This window comes from Pararge aegeria, chromosome 10 (assembly GCF_905163445.1).
Source record: "Pararge aegeria chromosome 10, ilParAegt1.1, whole genome shotgun sequence".
NCBI lineage: Eukaryota > Metazoa > Arthropoda > Insecta > Lepidoptera > Nymphalidae > Pararge > Pararge aegeria.
Genome location: NC_053189.1, coordinates 15516030 through 15538504, shown reverse-complemented (window position 1 = coordinate 15538504; position 22475 = coordinate 15516030). Strand labels below are relative to the sequence as shown.

Genomic DNA, 22475 nt, shown 5'->3' with positions numbered 1-22475 from the left:
TTGCGTGCCATGCGAAGTGTTGCTCTTTTTATAGCATATTGAACCAAAACTAAAGTTGAAAAGATAAGCGAAAGTAATATAAATACAGTTAGTGTGCCTAAAACACCTACGCCAGGTAAGAAAACATCTGATAATAATCAAACAGATGAGATATATTCATACACTTCATTTGACATACATTTCGTAGAGTTCCTCTTTAATGAGTTAAGTGCGTTTTAAGGTATAAAATGACATTTACTTTAACGTTGAAGGAAAACATCTGTAGGATTTAAATGAGATATTTAAATCAACGCATCTTGACTAAGTTGCCATGGCCCGCGAAGTATTTTGCACTTTTATAAGCTGTCTGCCTCTTTGAGAAGTTATGCATTCAACAGCTATAAGTAAAAGAGTATTTATATTGATAGGATATTAATATTATCTTAATATAATATGGCTCCCATATTATGTGTGTGTACACAAGATTAAAGAAAAAAATCATGCAAAAACTACTGAACCGATCATCACGAAACTTTGTACACATATTCCTGAAGGTATTAAATATAGGATGCTTTTTATCCCGAAATTAAGCTCAGTTCTCTTGGGAGAGGGGACGAAAGTTTTTGACGATTTTACACCACTTATCCTAAATACATAAAGTGCTGCCACATTTATGTGGCACATGTCTTTTGAAAAACAAAAACAAAAGCGGACGTAGTCGCGGGCAACAGCTAGTAATATACATAAATACTTATAATATAAAGATAAACACCCAGACACTGAAAAACATTCATGTTCATCACACTAACATTTTCCAGTTGTGGGAGTCGAACCCACGGCCTTGGACTCAGAAAGCAGGGTCGCTGCCCACTGAGTCACTCGGCCGTCAAAATCTCAAGTTTATAAGATGAGCGGAAGTAATATAAACACAATTGGTATAAATAAAGTGCCAGCTAAGAAAACACCCGATAATCCTCAAACAACTAGACATATATTCATAAATTATAGCTTAAAACTATCAAAATTTAAAACCTTAAGAACTAGATTTGCTCGCCTGCAATTGTTGAGTCGTTTTCGAGTATTGAAATACTTGAACATCAGAGTGAAGTTCTTAAAGTGAAGTATTCAAAAAAACTCTAAAATTCAAAATTCATTTATTTCAAGTAGGCCAGGTTTCAGGTAGGTAATATAAGCACTTTTGAAACGTCACGTCTGTCTGTGTGTAGTGACTCTACTACCCGTATTGTCTTTAAGCTCAAATTGGCCCGCAATCCTTTAGCTACAGCACAGCTTCTGGCAGATCATTGGTAAAATAAACATCCGATGTACGGGATTTGGGACTCTAAACAGGAGTAAAATAAGGCCCATTTTGGATAGAAGCAGGCGTTAATTTGCAGAAACTCCGCGTAAAGCAGGAGAATCTATGAGGTGTAATTTATAAATTTCTCAAATCCTTTTACTCCACACCAAACAGATCCTCGGCAATGTACCCTCTACGCACGTTCCGCTCCGAAACCGGAGCATCCTCAGGAGATGTTGACTTAACAATGAATAGTTATTAAAACTTAATGATGAATAATAATTGTATATATATATAATAATAATACAGATTCTCCTGCTTTTCGCGAAGTATAGCAAATTAAGCTTAACTTTCCCATTTTGCTTTGTATATGCGAAAACGACTATTGCGAGCGAGAAAATCTTGTTCGAGCGAGCAAAGCTAATGAATACAAAACAACAACACGTTAAAATTTTTCAATCCGTTTGTGTGTTACTACGAAACAAACAAGCGGACAGACGGAATTACGAATGAGGATAAAAATAGGTGTTACGTGGTTGGATATTAGGTGTCGGTAAATGATTATGATTGCCTTTAGAAGACACAATGCTGTTCTCGATAGTGATAAGAATTGCGTTGCACTTCCGCTTCTGATGTAGGCACCTCCATCGGATTTTGCAACCGTTGACATTTCCCGCGAAGTAAGTGTATCCACCCAGCTTCAGCAAATGCTTTCCTTTTCGGGATATTATGAATTCCGCTGCAACAGAATATTTCATTTTGTAATACTTAGTAGCCATTAAATTCAAATTCAAAATTTCTTTATTCATGTAGGCCACACTGTATCACAGGCACTTATGAAGCGTTCATACATATTTGTTTACATAATAGTAAGGGGATGGTGATAACTTCGTTCGCCAACTTAAATCTAAAGCTACGATCATTATAAGTGCATACTTAAGGTGTACAAACCCCGCGTTGAAAAAAGGAGTTAGGTTGCATTGTTAGAATGTGCAGGAGGGATAATATTTGGTGTAAAAATACGAATTTTCCTGTAAACGAGCGTTGTGAACGTTTTCCAGGATCAAAAGAAAGTTATGCTACTCTCCGTTCTTTCAACTATGCTTAAATTTTTCGACGACCTCCCTGGCGCAACGGTGATCGCTGTGAATTTAAGTAGGAGATCCCGGGTTCGATTCCCGAAAGGGGCAATTTGGTAATTTATAATTTCTGAATTTTCACTGGCTGGTCTGGTGGGAGGTTTTGGCCGTGGCTGGTTACCACCGTACCGACGAAGACGTGCCGTTAAGCGATTTAATGTTCCGGTGCAATGTCGCGTCGAATCCGAGTAGGGTTAACCCAACAGGTTAGCCCGCTACCATGTTAGACGGGATCATCATTTACCACCAGGTGAGATTGCAGTCAAGCGCGAAAAGTTGAGTTGGGTAATATAACACCGGAAGATGGTTTCCGGTGTTATGACAGACACATGAGGCTTAACACCTACGCTTCAAATTGACGGAACAGCGCGGCACTCACCAGTACATGACCCTCGCATATCCTGTGAAGTGTTGCTCTATTTGTAGGCGATCGTTTTCCACTTACCATCACGTGGACCATTTACTTTGTCCGACAATTAGAATAAAAAAGAAGTGTATTAATTTTTCTTCGCCCGATTTTCTTTTTCTCCACAAAATAGTAATTAACATGTAGTCCTGAATGACTACCCTCCTTTCACTCACATTATCTCTATAGTATGTCTGTCTGTCTGTTCTCTTGGCACTATCTCGTTCTCTTGCTGTAAGTCGTATCTACAAAGGTTGCCTGTAAGAGATTGCTTGCAGCAATAAGGACGCCTTTGCATGTCTACATTGTGTACTGTATACTCCTTACTGCTTCTTTTCCTGTATGTTTTACGTGCAATAAAGTGTTTCTTCTTCTTCTTCTTCTTCTTCTGTTATATGATAGATGATGTACCTATAGTTTAGTTCCTCGGGGACCAGAAGGAATATATGTTTATATATATATATATATATATATATATATATATATATATATATATAACGTGAAACCGAATTACGAAATACTATGTAAGGGTGCATAAGTATATTTCATAAGGAATCAAATATATTTATTTTTAATACAAACTAATTAAAATGAATCTAAGTGTTCATTGATGACAACCATATTGAAGATAAAAGACTGATACGCGCATAGCAGGTACCTATGCTACCTAATAAAGATACGAGAGTCGCTTGATTTTAATTTTGCATCTGATGTTAGGATTGTATTTGTTTTCTTTCAGTATAAACTATGACAGTGGTTTACTCAAAAATATTAGGGTTTCGGCTTCACATATAAGTCTCAGAGACAGTATATAATTTGTCTCTAAGGCCTGTATATATATGTATCTACAACTGATAAGAAGTGAAATTATTTTAAAGTCATTTAATTTTGTATTTTAAACAATGGAATTTATATTTTGGAAGATATTATTTATAACAGTAGCTAAGCATCGTTACAATATTTTGACAGCCACAGTACTATCCTAATGAATACTAATATACTAAATTAAATAAACTGTATTACATAAACAGTTAAGTTTTCATCTATTTCAATTATTCGAGGTAGAACTCACACAGTTTTAAAATCTTAAAACTTACGTACATTATCATAACATATTTGTAACTAGTGATAATTAACACAGATTCCTATATTAAGACATTGATATGGCAAATACACTTTGAAGCCTTAGGGTAGATCTGCAACCAATGGAATGTGTATCTTGCTGCCCTTTAGTTACGTATGAGTTTACATTGGATACCTTGGCTAGTGTTACTGGCCATTAATCGTTAAAGTAGGTTTTACATTTCGAACTAGTTTAATGACAATAATTGAATGATGCCTGTATTAATTTATGGCTTACACGTGAATTTTTTGATGAATTGAATGTCATGACACCACGTAATTTTATTCTACTAATTTCATACTTTATGCACATCAGAAGAATATCAATGTAATCCCGTTTTCTGTCGGTATATATTAGATACAATTATAAGCAGTTTACCCTTTGTAACAGTCACAATTTTAGCTATGAGTACTTTATTAATTTTTATTTAATTAATTTTTGTTCTTACATTTTATTTGAATTTATATTTTTTTTCTAAAATGGTCAATTCTAATAACACGCTATTAGAACTCTGTAAAATTTATCAAAGTAAGTGTACAGCATATTATACAAAGTGTTGCACTACATACTGGCAAAACGATAATTTTAGGCGTTGGATAAACAAGCGTCCTTTGGAAACCTAACACAAACTGTTGTTTTTTTAAATTTTATTATTCGAAATCTTCTGCTTCTATTTTTAAATTCTTGCAGTAATTTTTTCCTCGTAAAAGCGTCCTTCTATTGTCTATGCATGATCCATTATTTGAATAAACCTGATGCCCCTGGAGTTCTACTAGCAGCATGATCGTTTGCCATTATGTACAATATTAACAATTTCAACTAATATTATAAATGCAAAAGTAAGCATGTTCCTTTGTTTGATAACAACGAATTGATTAACTAAATATACATTACTGCTGCGGGAAAAAGCAAGTAAAATGCAACCACACAAACTATAATAATTGATTTTCAATTTATATAATCGGTAAACCATTAGGATTAGAAAATCTAGTGTCTTGTTTACTTTTTTTTTATATTTTTATTACTCGCGTCATATTTATTTGTTTATTAAAACAAAATAACCAAATATAGGCTTATTCAGAATGTTCTATATTATGTGCGTATCACGTTTTGTGGTACGCCTTTTATAAGTTGCTTTAGGAATATCTGTTTTTCTGTTATACGCGATGAAATCTATCCCAAAACACTTCTAATCCCATATCTAACTGCGAAAGCTAGTTAAAGTTGCTTAAGTTTTTCTTGAGTTTAAGTTGCTTAAGTTGAGGACTTTAGTCCAGCAGTGGACCGATATAGGCTATTGATTGATTGATGAAACATGTTATTGATTGATAATGGCCTACACTTTACTTTTGCGTGAATAGTGACAGTGCGTAGCGTTTTTTCGATACATGTACACTTTGTTTGACGCGGTATGATAAGAGAGATACAGCCTAGCCGGGCATTGGGAGCCTTGCAGTTTAACTTTATTACACCTATAGTACATTTTAAACCTATTCTCCGATTCCGAGACGTACTGAAGCGACCACGTTTTCACTTGCTTTATTGTGTACTGCGCGTCGCTTAATCTTCTAAACGTCTTTACCAAGTTCCAAGTGACTTCCTCGTTGTCATGTTCTGATTGCTGCGTTGATCTAATATTAGTCACAATTATTTCGCCATTTCCTTTATGTGATTCTTCACTTGGCGAGGCAGATGCTTCTCTTTTGATATTGACAGCTGAAAAAGAGAAATCAGTGAGCAAAGACCTGGGTACTTGAAAATGCCTCATAAACACGACATATGGGAGCACGGAAAGGGAGTAAGTGACATTAAAACATGACGTCAAGTCATCTCTTTTGTGTTATAGAATAGCAACCTTGTCTGTCTGATTGTCCATTGTTATCCTGTCCCATAGCTGGATGTTTCTCTTCTCTCTCATAGGAGAGAGAAGAGAAACTCTTTGCGTTTGGCGGGCTTTAAAAAACAATCTTTTCCTAAAATTTAAACAAAAGAACACGTTATACACACGAAAAAAATGTTTTGTTTTTATTATTTCTATTTCATTATTAATTATCCAATTCAAGACGAAAGCCGTCAAAGTCTCAATTGCTTATATAATTTTAACAATTAGTTTTGGAAAAAAGTGCTTTTATTTAACTTGTACGAATTGTGAAGGCATTCGGACTTTTAAAAAAAAAATATTATTATTTTAATGATGATTAAACTTGACAGAGAATATTGTTCAATGAGATAACAGCCATGTTTGTTGTCATAATTAAAACCCGGCTGAAATTGTTGTGGGCTTCGTTTTAGATACAAGCGCGTTTGGAACTCTCGCATCTTTAGTTCTTAAGTTTAAGAATGTAGTCATCTCATTACTTTAGTAATGTATTTTTGACTTTTACTTTGACATTGAACTATGGATGCCTGGCAGAGATCGCTTCTAAGCAAAAAGGCCACCTTTCATAGTGGTGTGCAAATAAAGAGTTAAATAATAATAATCAAATAATTGAAGTGTTATTATCGATGCGGTGGTTCATGATTGTGGCTAAACTTCACAGCGGCGAGTTCATCGTCAACTGTGACTATGACACCGCGACAACCACGGTTGTTGTGTGTAGAGCACCGCCATGTCATTTTACAACCTCTTTTGTGTGACACATAATAAGTATACCCTTGCAGCCTTATAAGTCGTTTGCCTTTACATGACGTGGTAAATATTGCTGTAAGAATACAAATTCTGATTAGAAAATATGTAATCTAATGTTACAGTATTTTTGTAAAGTGGGTTTTAGGCAGCATCCTAAGGTCGGCCACACACCCCCGATGTCGTCGAACCCTTAGGCTCAACACAGTCAGAAGACCAAAATTATATCCCCTGCTTAACCATGGGAACATGGAATAGGAGTAGTTTACCCAAGTTTATACACTTACATTACACATATATTTTTTCCACTTGAGCGCGAATGCTCTGAGAGTTGATAAAGCTGTGGAAGAAGATACATTTTTAACCTTTCCCCGGGGAGATAATTGTCTCCTGCCCAATGCAAGTCGTGCCGGCAAGTTTCAGCGTTCCCCTCTTTGACGCCTTTGTTTTATCAGTTTCATCTTCAGGTCAAATAATGACAGTGTATAGTCAGTACATATTTGAAAATTTAATGTACGTTCATAAAAACATTTCTAAATTTAAGAAAAAATGTGACTGCAATAATTTAAACATTAGAAGTAAGAATAAACTTACAGTGCAATATACTAGGTTACAAAAAATTCATAATTCGTTTAACGGAAATTGCATACAATTCTACAATAAACTACCAATTGTCATCTTGGAGATGTCTCTTAAAAAGTTCAAAGTTTGTATTAAACGTAAGCTTATAGAAAAGTCCTATTATAGTATAAAGGACTACGTAAACGATAAAAAAGCTTGGGTGTAAATTATTGCTCTAACCAGGTTGCTCTTCTAATAATTTAAAATGACATTGTGAGATGGTGATAACAAAAAAAAAAAAACACCCGACTATGTTTGTTGTGGGCTTCTTCTTAGACCAGGACGCGTTTGGAACCCTCGTAGCTTTAGTTTTAAGTTTACGAATGTGGTTATCGCCATCTTCTCACTACCGTGTGGTTCTTATGAACGCATCAAAAGTGCCACCTGTGGGCCTACTTGAATAAAGATATTTTTGACTTTGACTTTGACATAAAAAAAGACACTTCAGTCTTCTTGAGAGACTCAGACGGCGCTGAGATTCCTGGTGTCTAAATAGTTATCACTAATATAGTACAATGATCGTCTAAAAGATTTCCTTTACAATTATTTTATAATTTAACTAATTTACTACACACAGCTAGGTTAAATATATACAAATTTCATACATTTAATACATTTCTATTCTTATTTAAAAATGTTACCGCTTTAAATGTTTTTGTTTACTTTAACTTTTTTAAATGTAATGTATGAAATAATAACTACGTATTTATTTTTATCTATTTTTATTAATCTAGAATAATGTCTACCTATTCCTCGGTTTTGTCTTTTTTTTATGTAGTTACCAGCTGATACCCGCGACTTCGTTCCCGTGGATTATGGTTTTTTATTCCCGCGGGAACTCTTTTATTTCCCGGGATAAAAAGTAACCTATGTACTATTCCAAACTACAATCTACGGTTTATCTCGTAAACAAATTTAAATTTTCCCTCGGGAACTACTTAAGGAATCGGAATAAAAGGTATCCTATGTTCTTTTCCATGTCAAATGCATGCATGCCAATTTTCATCCAAATCCGTTCAGCCGTTTTTCCATGATTGAGTAATATCCACACTTGCACATGTATAATATTTATTATATATATAAAAATGTTATGTTGGTTTGTGTACGCTTCAAAAACTCAAAAGTTCTGCGCTGATCGAGCTGAAATTAGCATGATATATAATCCGCATCAAGGATTGTTTTTATCTATTTTTTTGCATCCGCGACCGCGAAACTGCAGTTTTTTTCAACGATCAGCTGTGTACCAGTGACCGCTCCATCTGCCGAAAGCGACACTGACAACCGCAAAGTATTGCAAAATTAAACTTATACATAATGTATTCCTTGTTTGTTTCTCATTTATCAACCATTCCATAAAAATGTGCCACAACGAAGCGTGGCAGGGTAAAACTAGTGATATACAGTATGAAGTAGGATAGTTGACAGACTAAGTAGATGGCCCACCTAAAGTGAGTTAGTAAGTGGAAAATAATCGCCTGTAAACAGGGCTACACTTTGCAGTGCATGCAAGGAACAAGTCCTACAACGTGTCCATCAATTACACCGGCAACCACGCCCTTCAGACCAGAACACAGCAATACTGATTTTTGGCAAAATTAAGCGTAAGGTACCTCGATTTTTCTCTCACCCCTACGTGTATCGTTATTCTTGATTCGGGGTCACATATTTTATATCCAATTCTTCTTCTTCTTCTTTGTCGTTACACTCTTGACAGAGTGGTCGTGGTCTAATGAAGAGCCTTTGAGGGCAGATGTCACACGCCCCACGAGCATACGCCACTTCTCTCGGTTGGCCGAAAGCCAGGGCCGAAAGGGCCACGTATATTCAATGGGCACGTACAAATCGCTTCCTCGTATCTAATAAGCAAGCAATCTTCGAGGCAAGCGTGCTTTTTATCAGGTGAATTAAAAAAAAGGCATATTTATTTTAACGAATTTAGTCTTATTTTATATATCGTTTCATACAAACAATTCCAATTACTGATTGTAACATATGTTCCTGTTAGTAAAAAAAGAGTTTCCGAAGAATATCCAACAGGTATCCAATAGGGGTACAGGTTCGATCTCCGGCAAGCATCTATTTTTTCGGAGTTATGTGCGTTTTTAAATACCACTTGCTATAATTGTGAAAGATTTCATCGTTAGGAAACCTCCATGCCTACAATTTTCTCAAAAGGCGTTACAATTTTCTCAAAAGGCGTTTGGAGTCTACCAATCTGCACTTAGCCAGCGTGGTGGGTGCGGCCTCAGCCATTCTCATTCTGAGAAGAGACACATACCCTGAAAAATGAGTTGATACAACTGATGATGAGGTCGATTAATACCACAAGATGCAATACTAATGACAATGGCTGCCTCTCACAGCCAAGATGGCGTTTTCGACCGTCAAGACAGTCGCAGTGCAACCACGGTGTGCATGCGTTGAACACCTCCAGCGAAGTTTGGGCCCCTTGCCTGGACATGCGTAGTATGTATATTCGCCTAGTTTTATTAAACGCTTGCCCCGTTGAGATATTATGAACTCCGCTGTGCCTACAACTAAATAAAAAGAGTTTGATTTTAATATATGAAAAAAGGCACTTAAAAAAGTTTTCCTTCATCTATTTTTATAGGAATAATTTACAGACTGATTAGTCTGTAGAAGCAATACCGATTGCCAAGCTTACGACTATTTCAAAAGTTAGCGTGCTTTCCGAGTACTTACCACGAAGTTTTTAGGTAAAAAGCATAGCACTATTTTTGCGTTCAGTCTACAGTTTTGTGTACAACAGAATTACATGATTACTAGTCTCATATAGGTATACTTATTTGGTAGCAATTGTATAGATTTTCCGCTGCGCAGGTCTACAAAAAAGTGCTCTTTTTGCATGACGCGACCTATCAAAGTCGTGCGTATTGTACAGTACAACATAAAACCATTATCTGTTTTATTTTATCATTACTGGGAAAGTTTCTTAAAGTAACTTATACCTTCCATATATGACTTACTCCATTAGGTATCTAACGTAAATCAGACCGTTTTTTATTCAACAAGTATCCAAACGGTTAAGCATTTTGTTATTAAGCATATTACTATATATGCTTAAAAACAAAATGCAAATGTAAAGAAGCGACGATAGCAAACATATATATATTATTTATGTTTATGAATTTAATGTATACCTAAAGAATATAATGAAAAAAAACAAATCAAAAGTATACAAAAATAATGGACATATAATTTAAAAAAAAATCTATTAATTTTTTTTTCTGAAACTTTAATAAATTTTTAAAATGCATAAAAAAAAAGCCAGAGTCCAGCGATTGCAGAGTCGCAGGTTCAAATACTGTCGAAATTTTCATATGTGTTTTAAAAATGTATGAAATAACATAGTATATGTATTTAACATAGTTTATCACTGTACAAAGATGGATGATTGTGTGTGTTCTTGAATGCGACCAACACTTCGCCAACGGTAAAGATAGCGGCGTTACATTTGTAGGTATAATGGCTTGAGCAACGCCAGCGTACCTTTCCACTCCTGGAAGGCGTGGACGAGTACGTATATCCGTGAAGTATCACCATTTTGTGCCCTTTTTGGGAGATCACGAACTCAACTGTGGAGCAACCATTTTTTATTAGTTACTTTTTACAAGATAAACTTTGAGCAATCTCACCGGGACTTACGTGATGCTGCGGTCCTTAAAGCTTGGCTCACCTGTAGGAGTTATGACTGTTATAGTAAACAAACATGGCGCCGGAACGCTAAATCGCTTGGCGGCACGTATTCGCCGGTCGAAACCTACCATTATTCCGGACGACGGAAAATTCTGAAATTTAAAATTCCCCTGCCGGCGATCGAATCCGGGACTTCCAACTTGAAACCCCAGCGCTCACCGCTGCGCCAGAGAGATCGTCAAAATATAATATATATAATAATCACTAAAAGTGGTGATAGCCCAGTGGGCAGAACTTCGACTTCACTTTCGTGAAGACATCTCTTGGATTTCATTCTGTCATTTGTTATAAAATAATGTACATTAACGCTTGAATGAATTACCAATTACATAAAAAGGTAAGTTTTCACAAAATTTCGTGAAAAAAAATATTTTTTAGCATAAGATATAAATAAAAAACTTGATTATTTGAATTTTTCACATAAATTTTGAGGTTATGTGAAAAAAGTGTAATTATAAAAGTTGTTGGTCTCTTTATCACCTACAACTTTGTCATTTCATTTTTTCCACAGGACTTGTAGTTTTGCCGGTAATTGAGATTTCCGGCAAACTACCGTTTCTTACCCTTAAAAACTCACCCCCTTCCACTTCCCGACGTCAAATCGCCCGTAAATTATTTTACCTTTCATGTTTGTTATATTCTCGTCCATTTTTAACGGGTCTTTAAAAAAAATTATAGTAAGATGATACTACAATTTTTTTTCACTTTTTACCATTTTCAAAATTATCGACCCTGGTCTAATATTTTTCTGAAATTTTGTTATATTTAAATTTTCAAATATGTACTGTCTATTCACCATCATTATTTTAACTTCTTTAAATCCATCCCTTAATCTCTATCTTGCTCCTATTTTATATATTGGACGAACAACCCTCTTCTGTAGTGCGAATTTAGAATGAATATCAGCTGCATTACCCAATAATAAAATGCCGTAGGACATGATGCTTTGAAAGTAACTAAAATGTACTGTGTGTTCCTCACATGGCAAATCTTTCATCCCGTGTGATTCAGAGCATGTTTGATAAATTATTTATATGTGGGTCTCATTGAAGCGGGCCTTCTTCGTCGGAGAGCAACTGGCAGAGTCGCGGCTGTGTGCGAAAGCGTTCTCGTGCCTTGGAGTGTCAGATAGGAAGAGCCTCCATAAACAACTTCAACTTCATGGCGTAGAATATTCATGAGGCCCACGATAAAAATGCTGTTTTTACACATTTTATTTAAAAACCTTGCTAAAAGTAATTAATACTTCCCAGTGTTTAAAACTCTTTGGTTACATTATTGAATCGAAAGTTATGAAAATAATTTCAGAGTATATAGGTTATAGATAAAAAAGGGGATTCCAGATCTTAGAAAAGCCTTTACTTACTCACTGCGGCACAAATAATACCACATTCAAATTCAAATAAACTTTAATAAAAGGTAGAAAACAATGATATAGTTAGTTTGTCAGATTTGTGCACAAACTTATCTTTAATGGTATGGTCTTATAAGTAATATAAATATTTACAAATACCTCACGATCGGTACTCTATTGTAACTGTGATAGTTTTATCTTAATCAGTTCAGAGGTGTATTTTTAAATCACTTAGAATAATAAGGTAACAAATAACAATTTTTGATAGTAGGGACTCCAAGTCCATCAAGACGTCTCTTGATGACTTTCTTTATAGCCTATATAAAATCTTTTATAAATATATTTTTAACAACTAATATTAAATTTTAATAATTAATCAAAAAGGACTTCGCACCGACTGCGTCTTCAAAATCTTTTGATATCGTTCGGCTGCTAGGTTATACAAACTAAAAAAGTTTTTGCACACCAGCAACACTTGCTTGCACTTGCAAAAACAAATATGGCGGAATTTATAAAAGGATAATTTGGCACACATATGTATCTAATGTTTTTTTTATTCCACAACAAGATAACTCCTGACTGCAATCTCATCTGCTGTTCAGTGATGATGCAGTCAAAGATGGTAAAGGGCTAACCTGTGAATTATATGTTTTGTGTGCAATAAAGTGTTACTTCTTCATAATGTTTTGCAAATGTGTTGGTCCAATCGAGATTACTCCATTTTGCTCTAATGCATTATTCATGTGACACATGGTAGTAGGTAAAGCCTGAACATAAAAAATTAAAAACCTATATTTCACTACGAGTTAGCCCTTGACTGCAATCTCAACTGGTGGTAAGTGATGATGCAGTCTAAGATGGTAGCGGGCTAACTGTTAGGGAGTTTGGTCATACCCCTAATCGGTTTCTACGCTACATCACACCGGAACACTAAATCGTTTAGCGGCACGTCTTTGTCGGTAGGGTGGTAACTAGCCACGGCCAAAGCCTCCCAGACCAGAGAAAATTCAGAAATTATAAATTTCCAAATTGCCCTTGCAGGACCCGGGCCCACCTTCTTATATTCACAACGCTCGCCGTTGCAGTTGCCTCGCCATATTGGGCTGAATATCGAACTTTTTAAATATTTTATGACAGACCAAGCCTAATAACAGAACAACACTTCGCAGCGCATGCCAGAAGCGTACATGTTTATCCTCATGTGCCTGTAATGGCAACGGTAACCACGCCCTTTAAATAAAATAAATAAATAAATATACTACGACAATACACACATCGCCACCTAGCCCAAAAGTAAGCGTAGCTTGTGTTATGGGTACTAAGATGACTGATGAATATTTTTATGAATTATATATACATAAATACTTATAAAATACATATAAACACCCAGACACTGAAAAACACTTAATGCTCATCACACAAACATTTTCCAGTTGTGGGAATCGAACCCACGGCCTTGGTCTCAGAAAGCAGGGTCGCTGCCCACTGCGTCAGTCGGCCGTAAAAGATCGGAACTCAGCATTTGAACAATGCTGCTTTGTGGCAGAAATAAGCATATTGGTAGTACTGCCGCAAAAAGCTATACTAGGGGAGAGAGGGGCTAGTTGTAACATGTTTTTCCTTTTTTTTGTTGGGGTGTCTAAACTATTTATATTTTTTAGGTTAACAGGCATAAAATAGTACCCCAGCTGAAAATCAGTCACGGCGGCCTTCCACTCTGCGCTGGCTGCGCTGAAATCTTAGGCGGTATCTTAAAGAGCACGTTGAGTTCGAAATCAAAACAATTTTTTTGAAACCAGCTGAGTTATTAAGCTGTTACTATTGACCCCCGTTACAACAAGCCCCTGTCTCCCCTACAACTAAACCAAGCAGTGCAGTGTTAAACCTATATTGCCACGCAGATAAGGCGCAGGTTTTTTATATTCCTGGTTAGTGTCTACTGTTAATATTTATGACATTTACTAATTTGGTTTAATGCGATATTCTCCTTGGCCGAATTTGATCATGTTCGCTGGCTCGTGGAAATGCTCAGTGTTGGCCTTCACCACTGTATTGTTCATTGTATACAGAGCCGCTTTACAGCCCTTGGAGTGATGCGAGGAGCAAAACCATTTCCTTTTACCGAAAACCTCGCTCGCATTAATAAACTTTCGCGTTGAATAGGTGTATCCATTTAGTTTTATTTGGCAATTCCCGCGCTGTGATATCGTAAACTCAGCAACTGTAAATAATAGTATCATTAACTGTTGTGTTGTATTTTTTTTTTTATTGAGTCCAAGTCAAAAGTCAAAAATATCTTTATTCAATTAGGCCCAGCCCTACTTTTGATGCGTACACTACATGAGAATTATACGTTAGTGAGATGATGGCGGTAAACATATTCGTAAACTTAAAATTAAACATATGAGGTCCAAACGCGTCCTGGTCTAAGAAGAAGCCCACACCAAACTAAGCCGAGTGTTTTTTTTTTTGTTACCACCATCTCACAATGTCATTTTAAATTATTTGAAAAGCAACCTGGTTAGAGGAATAATTACACCCAAGCTTTTTTATCGATTACGTCCTTTATACTATAATAGGACTTTTCTATAAGCTTACGTTTAATACAAACTTTGAACTTTTTAAGAGACATCTCCAACGCTTGAGAAAACAAATAGCTATAAATAAATTGATACAATGGATAAATTAAGTATAAGTTGATCTTACATAAGCCAATAATGTTTAAACTCAATTAAATAACATATCATTAGATACGATCTAATGGATAAGTATCATTACTTATACCTACTAGTTAGTAATTATGTGTTTAATGTTTATCCTTTAATTAACGGCCCCTTACGATGGTAACGTAACGCTTAAACCAGTATTATTTTAATATTTTTCACGTATTCCTTCAGAGTTATAATCCATAGTTTTAAGGCATTAAGGCCTGTCAATTAACCTGCCATTTTTAAATAACACTGATAATATAAAATGAAGAGAATCCCCAATACGAGTTATAAATACTTAAGGGTAGGATTTTTTTAAACTCTTACAATGCCTATCGTTAAGTTTTTTATAACTCTTACTGGAGATTTTCTTCATTTTATATCATCTGCATACCCTGTGCCCTCTATGCACGCCACTGAAAATATACAATAATAAGAAAATTTTCTTCATAATAATTATTACAGTAGTAAACAAAATAATTTGCTGTTCAAATCAGATCTTTTATTAATTTTTACGTATTACATTTTACCAATAATAATTTATTATTGATACGATTCACACAAAAAAAAAACTTATCAATATTATAAATATAATATGTAATAAGTATCACATTTAACTAATCAAAATTTATTATTATTTTGATTTAGACAAAAAAAAACTTATCATTATAAGCTAGGTGTTCAGGAATCAAGACATAAGGTATATCGATTTAGACAAAGAAACTTATCAATATTATAAATATATATAATTTAGGGGTTTAGGGATAAGTTCTTCGAATTAGATGTTTTATCATATGTATATTTTTGTATAGTTACACTAAATAGTCTTGACTATTTACTCGTAGTATAATACATCGGACTACAAAGAGTACTTACGTTATAAATTTGAACACTGATCTTCAATCTGTGGCAGTAACCTATAGACAACCTTAGGCAATGAATATTTCGTAGAAAATGTATTTGTTAACTTATATCTTTAAACGAGCAATTCTTGTATATATATATATATACACATGTAATTTTATATATATATATATATAATACATATATAATTGGAATCTAGGAATCGGCTCCAACGATTTTCATGAAATTTAGTATACGGGAGCGATAAATCGATTTAGCTAGGATTCATTTATATTTATATGTTATTATTATTATATGTTATTATTATTATATGTTATTATTATTTATATGTTATTATTATTATTATTGGACATACGACTATTTTTTTAAGTCGACTTATTCGCGGACGAAGTCGCGCTGGTCCGCTAGTTTACCTTAAACGAACAAAATATTAAATATGCGCTCTAAATATGCACAAATCGGAGCAGTCTACCTTGCGAGTCAGTTACCCTAGGGCTAATTATCTACCTTAAACTTACAAATCCCTACTAATATTATAAATGTGAATGTAAGTTTGTTTGTTACGCTTTCACGCGAAAACTACTGAACCGATCTTCATGAAACTTTTTATACATATTCTTGGAGGTATTAGTAATAATATAGTAAAATTTACATTGAAAAAAAAATTACGTAAGATAAAAAAGTGTTTGTGAAAAAATCTCAAAATCTCATTTATATGACTATAGGTGTAGACTATGAAGGAGTACGCTGCCTCCCAACATTACGCGGGCGAAGCCGCAGGGCACATCTAGTATTAAATATTATGGCCCAATGTGCTGGAATGGCAACATCGCACTGGTACAACAAGGTGGACAGACGACATCAATCGCGTCGCAGGGAGCTGCTGGAAACAAGCGGCACAAAACTGTGGAAATTGGAACTCCCTTCACAAGAGCTATGCCCAGCAGTGGGCGTCTATCGGTTGATATGATGTGACTGAAGTTTGCCGTATGGTGACGGCTGATCAGAATACAGTTGTCACAACCCCTCCTCTACCCGCGGGTATAGTAGGAGGCGACTTAGGGACATTATATTATTTATTTACTAGCTGTTGCCCGCGACTTCGTCTGCGTTTGATTTTGTTTTTTGATGTGGCAATTTAGTTGTTGCTCTAAAAAAATTTAAAGTATTCAGTATCGCTAAGCCTTAAATGAGGATAATTGCTGCTGTCCGCTGAGGAGTTCTGTCCTCTATCTCCAACCACAGTTCGGGCAAAATTAAACACAAATTATAACCTCTATAGTACAAAAATAATTGTTTAAATCGGTTATAATTTGTCGGAGTTATGGTGTAAAATCGTCAAACACACATCCCCTCTCCCAAAGGAACCAAGCTTAAGGTCGGGATAAAAAGTATCCTATATTACTTCTAACACTTCCAAGAATACTTGTACAAAGTTTCATGAGGATCGGTTAAGTAGTTTTTACGTGAAAGCGTAACAAACAACCTTACATTGACATTTATTTCCTATTTGTACACCACAAATAGGAAAAAAAAACAATGGACACAACAAAAATAAACTTAAAAAGTAGGATACAAAGGGCGAGCTTATCGTTTAGTAGCGATCTCATCCAGGCAACCTTAGGATTAGGAAAACCAACATACTTACGAACAATTACACACTAATACTTATCAAGATTACACACATAAAATATTAATAATAATAAATATAAAAATAATAAACTAATATATACTAAAAAATACTTAAATATGAGTAAGAGTCAATCACTGTCGTCTTTATTGCTCAAGATAATGGGCTGGACATGGACATAACAGGGAACGGGCAGCGGCGTCCTCTGTTCTCCTGCTACCATCGACTACGATTACCAATCCGTCTGCCCAGCTTGGTGGTTATAGGCAAACCCCCTCTTACAGGCCCTTGGTCAAGCAGTGGTCTATTATCCTATTGATGAGAAAAATTCTATTATAATATTAAGGATTACTTAAACGATAAAAAAGCTCGGGTGTGAATTGCTCTAGCTTCATAGCTGAATATAAATTTACTGTGAGATGGTGAGAATCGACTTATTTTCTTAAGTTCCCAAGAAACACGGATATGCATATAGAAGAAGAAGAAACACTTCATTGCACGTAAACATACATATAGGAAAAGAAACATCCTGAAACAGTAAACAATGTAGACATGCAAAGACGGCCTTACTGCTGCAAGCAATCTCTTACAGGCAACCTTTGTAGAAAGGACTTAGAGCAAGAGAACGGGATAGTGCCAAGAGTGTTGTAATATATACATAAATACTAAAATGTATAGATACTAATACATAGATAATTTAGATAAAAATACGTAACATATAATAAAAATACGTATATATATTATGGATATATGGGATTCACGCTAAGTATTTTTAGCTACATATCGTCCGTTTGACCTACTATGGAACCTCGTTATTGTATAATACATATAACAAAACAAAATTTAGGTATAAGATAATAATTTTGGGTGCAATAAAAAACATTTTATACTCCCAAAAATAAAATGAAAGGTTTCTCTGAAATGTCAGCAAGTCATTTCACCAGTAGTGCCAGGATAGTTGTAGCGTTTTTTTTATTACCACTAAAATTTAGTCCTTCGGTGTAATCACACCTGGTGGCGATGCAGTCTAAGTCGTAGAGGGCTAACCAGTTAGGGTTATGAGTATATTAAACCCATACCTAATCGGATTCTACGCAGCATTGTACCAAAACGCTAAATTATCTTCGTCGGTGGGGTAACTAGCCCCGACCGAATCCTTCCGCCACCAGGAAAATTCAGTGGGAGGAGTCTTACATAACCTACCCGAATTCAAACCTAAAAGCCACCACGGCATGTCACTCTTGATGTGTTACTAGACTTCCGGGAAACCGATTGTATACTTCTCGAAAGTGTACCATCCGCCCCAGCCGAGAGCGGTGGTCCCGTCTTAAAGAGGAGGGGATCAGGACATCCCTACTGTCCCATTTAGTAAAAGGTAGCTAGCCCCAAATTGCCCCAGCCGAGTTGTAACATGGTACCCCGGAACTACCATACCACCCTACCGACAAAAGCGTGCGCGATGTCGCGTTGAAATTAGAGGTATGCCTGAGGCCTGTTAGGGCGTATGGTAGATACGCCCTAACAGGTTAGCCCGCTACCATCTTAGACTGTACCTATCATCATATGAGATTTCAGTCAAGGGCTAACTTGTAGTGGATTGAAAGAAAAAACTACTCTTATAAGATCCAGCACCATGGCGCCAGGAAGGTCGACGAGATTAATTTTTAAGTAAGCCATCATGATTATGAACATTCTTAGCTACGACCACTTCATTGCCGAGCGTGATTAGTGTCGCAGAGCAGCGCTTCGAATGGTGTGTGGAGCAGTACCAACGTTTCTTGTTCGACGTGCGGTCCTGGTATGAAATCCTCGGTGAAAAGGTGAATCCGTTGAAGGTTATCTGCTGCTTACCGCGGCGGGATACGCCAAAAATAGCCTCTGTAACAAAAACATGGTTTATTTTAAAACATTTTGTTATGATAACGGCTTATAAATTAATGAACGCTGGCACGAAAAAGCATGACTCATTGTCACGTTCCGCCTCAGCTGAGCTTGCAAGCGAGAGCGCGAAACAAGCGATAGTGAGGCACGATCTGTAGTGCTCCTGGTACTGTGGTCTATTACTCGTACTCGGAGTTGTACGTCCGCTAGGAGGCTTCGCGGCGTCGTTCAGCGACTAGACGTGTTTTCTATACTTAAAGTGCTAAAGGTCATTTCTAGTGTCTTGTTATTATGATTTATTGGACGGGTAGGACGGAGGTTTTGCCCCGCTCTTTCGGGGTATACCCCAAATCAAATCGAAAAGCCAATGTCCCCTTTTATTGGCTTTAGAAGACGCCCAGGGCACCCGTCATATGTTTCCCGGACGGAACATGTCGAACCTTGGTACTTTGTTCACACAAGCCCTAAACACTCCAGCACCTCGCGATTCGCTACATAAGCTTGCTTACCGCTAAACTAGACTTAGTTACGGAATACTGTATTATTACCGGGCATTAGTATTTTATACAAATCACGAGTTTTAAACAAATTCCGTAATAAACGGTTTTTTTTCTGTGATAAAAAGTATATTATCTAAAAATCAGGTTGATTGGTTAGAGCGTGATTTTACAATATTAGTTAGTCGCTTTAATATTTTGTGAGAGTATTCTCGAAAACAATATTCAATATCGAGCAAACATGTCAAAACCAGCGATTTTTTCAATGAATATAGTTTTTTGTTGAATTAAAAAAATGGTCCGGCTTTTTATCTAATTGCTGCGCCCTAATAGGGCCTTCGTTTTTGCAATAAAAGTTATAAAAAGAAAAGCAAAAAAAAAAACTTAACTGGTATTTTATTTATTATAAAACACAAAATATTACTTTTATCGTGTTGAGATTCATTTTAATAATGTTTATGTACCCTAAATAATAAGTGTATACGTAATGTTTTGACTTCAATGAGTTATTTGGTAAATGTTTTCTCCTTTCTTCGTTTAGAAAATGTCTCATGCCGTGGGTTGTTTTCGTTACGGCCTAACAATCTAATGATTATGTTCATCATTATAGGAATAAACAACGTCATTGATGGTATATGCTGCCGCTTTACACCCCCGAGTGCGTCCCCTACAATACCAGCGGGTTTTGACGACGGAGTTACTTATTCTCTTCGTGAACTGCACGGTGAAAGTATATTCTCTGAATTTCATGTACCGGTTACCGCGCTTACCGCAGTAAAACTCCGCATCTGCAATACACAAACCGGTTTCGTTTATCGAGTAGGTAAGGGGGCAACCACCTACGTACGTAGATTTTTATGTGTTGACCCCCTAACCCATGTCGTGTTTTGTAAGATTTATTTATAATTGCTTTCATGTTCAGGTATTAGTTGAAGATCATTGAAGAAGTATTAGTATATAGAGCTTTTGTGACAGAGCTTAAGCGAGAAAGGAGATTCTAAGCTTAGTCCCGACCTAATAGGTATTTTATAAAGAATACATACTTAAATTATATAATAAATATACTACGACAATACACACATCGCCATCTAGCCTCAAAGTAAGCGTAGCTTGTGTTATGGGTACTGAGATGACTGAAGATTATTTTTTATAAATAATATACGTAAATATTATTTATAATATATCAGACACTGAAAAACATTCATGTTCATCACACAAACATTTTCCAGTCGTGGGAATCGAACCCACGGCCTTGGACTCAGAAAGCAGGGTCGCTGCCCACTGCGCCAATCGGCCGTCGAATTACATAGAAATTGTACATTACGTTCAAATAAGAGGCAGTAACTGATTTAGTTAGAGGTTCTAGAATGACAAGTAAATTTTAATTTATTTCTATGTATAGATGTAGAGTTCTACACAATACTGGTACATAATTTGGCTATACTCGTACTATAATATATGGTTATAATGAGCCTAGTCAGTATTCATCATTACCATTACTAATCCATTACAGGCACGGGTCTCCGCTTATAATGATAAGGTTTTTCGTATGTCGTTATGACACATGTTCACACAAACTACGACATCGGCGATAGTGTGGACGGCGGCTTTACATCGTGTATTGCTACACGTTGGTACAACAGCGCCATCTTATTTTTTCGCCGAGGTCACTTTGCCTGGATACGTGGAAGCAATAGAAGAATCCCGCCATCTTTATTCTACGATTCCCAGTTTTTCCGTTGGTAAATTCATATTTTAAGGACACTATAATTATTAAACAATAAGATGCTATACAATTTGCTATATTTATATGCGATGGTTTTGCCATTGGGCAGGCAATCTGTTTGTTCCGTGCAATTATTGCAAATAAAAAAAAACAACAATTTTTTTTTTCATGGAGCACACTCAGGTTCATGATTGTGGTGTGTATTAGCATGTACTATAACATCGTCTAGTGTATATATAGCTGCTGTACAGCCTCGCTTCGAGCAACGCCATCTAGTTTTTTCACCGCAAACTAACGTCCGGGTCGACTGAACGCAGTAAAAATAGCCCGCCATCATCAGTTTTCGATCGCCTCTGCTGCCGCGTATAAATTCGATTTTGTAAATTGCTGCAATCAATAAAAAAAATACCGGGTCTATAACAAAAATAAGAAACATCACGGGATAAAAGGGGGAAAGATAGGGAATAGGACGACCAAGACTGGATCTTATGGGACAAATAAAACAAAAGGTTAAATTAGAGAGAGGGTCATGGAAAAATTATTGGAGGGGCTATCTATACTGACATGAGCTTAGCTCTTAAGTTACAGAAGGGGAAAAAAGAATATTTGAAATACTTACAAAATAATAATTTATACTGATTAGTTAATATGTTGTTACATATTAAAGTATAATACTTTACATACCTCCTCATATTCGGAGAATTTTTTTCTGCGACTTTAAACTGTTGAATATTACAATGACTCTAATAAAACTTATTAACCCGGCGCCAATGACGCTGGGTCATATTGACCCGAGGTGATTGTATACCTTCGTAAAAAATTTTCAACACTCGCGGTGTAATTGACTTTTCGTGTAGCTGGAGATATACCCCCCCTCTACCTGTAGCAGTGTGGTACTCAGTGC

General features: G+C 35.9%; 1 protein-coding gene across 19 annotated transcripts in view; it reads right to left on the bottom strand.

Annotated features, from left to right (window-relative positions):
• The window catches only part of LOC120626775 (protein tramtrack, beta isoform), a 548009-nt gene that overhangs the window by 100109 nt on the left and 425425 nt on the right, over positions 1–22475 (bottom strand). Inside the window, exon 5 of one of the 19 annotated variants that reach the window (XM_039894481.1) lies at positions 5269–5663. The exons of 17 other annotated variants lie outside the window; for them this stretch is intronic. In XM_039894481.1, the coding sequence (XP_039750415.1) occupies positions 5284–5663 (380 nt within the window). In that variant the 3' untranslated portion in view covers positions 5269–5283. Of the gene's footprint in view, positions 1–5268; positions 5664–13792; positions 14487–22475 lie in introns of those variants that run through there. One more of the 19 variants, XM_039894513.1, reaches the window with a different exon arrangement.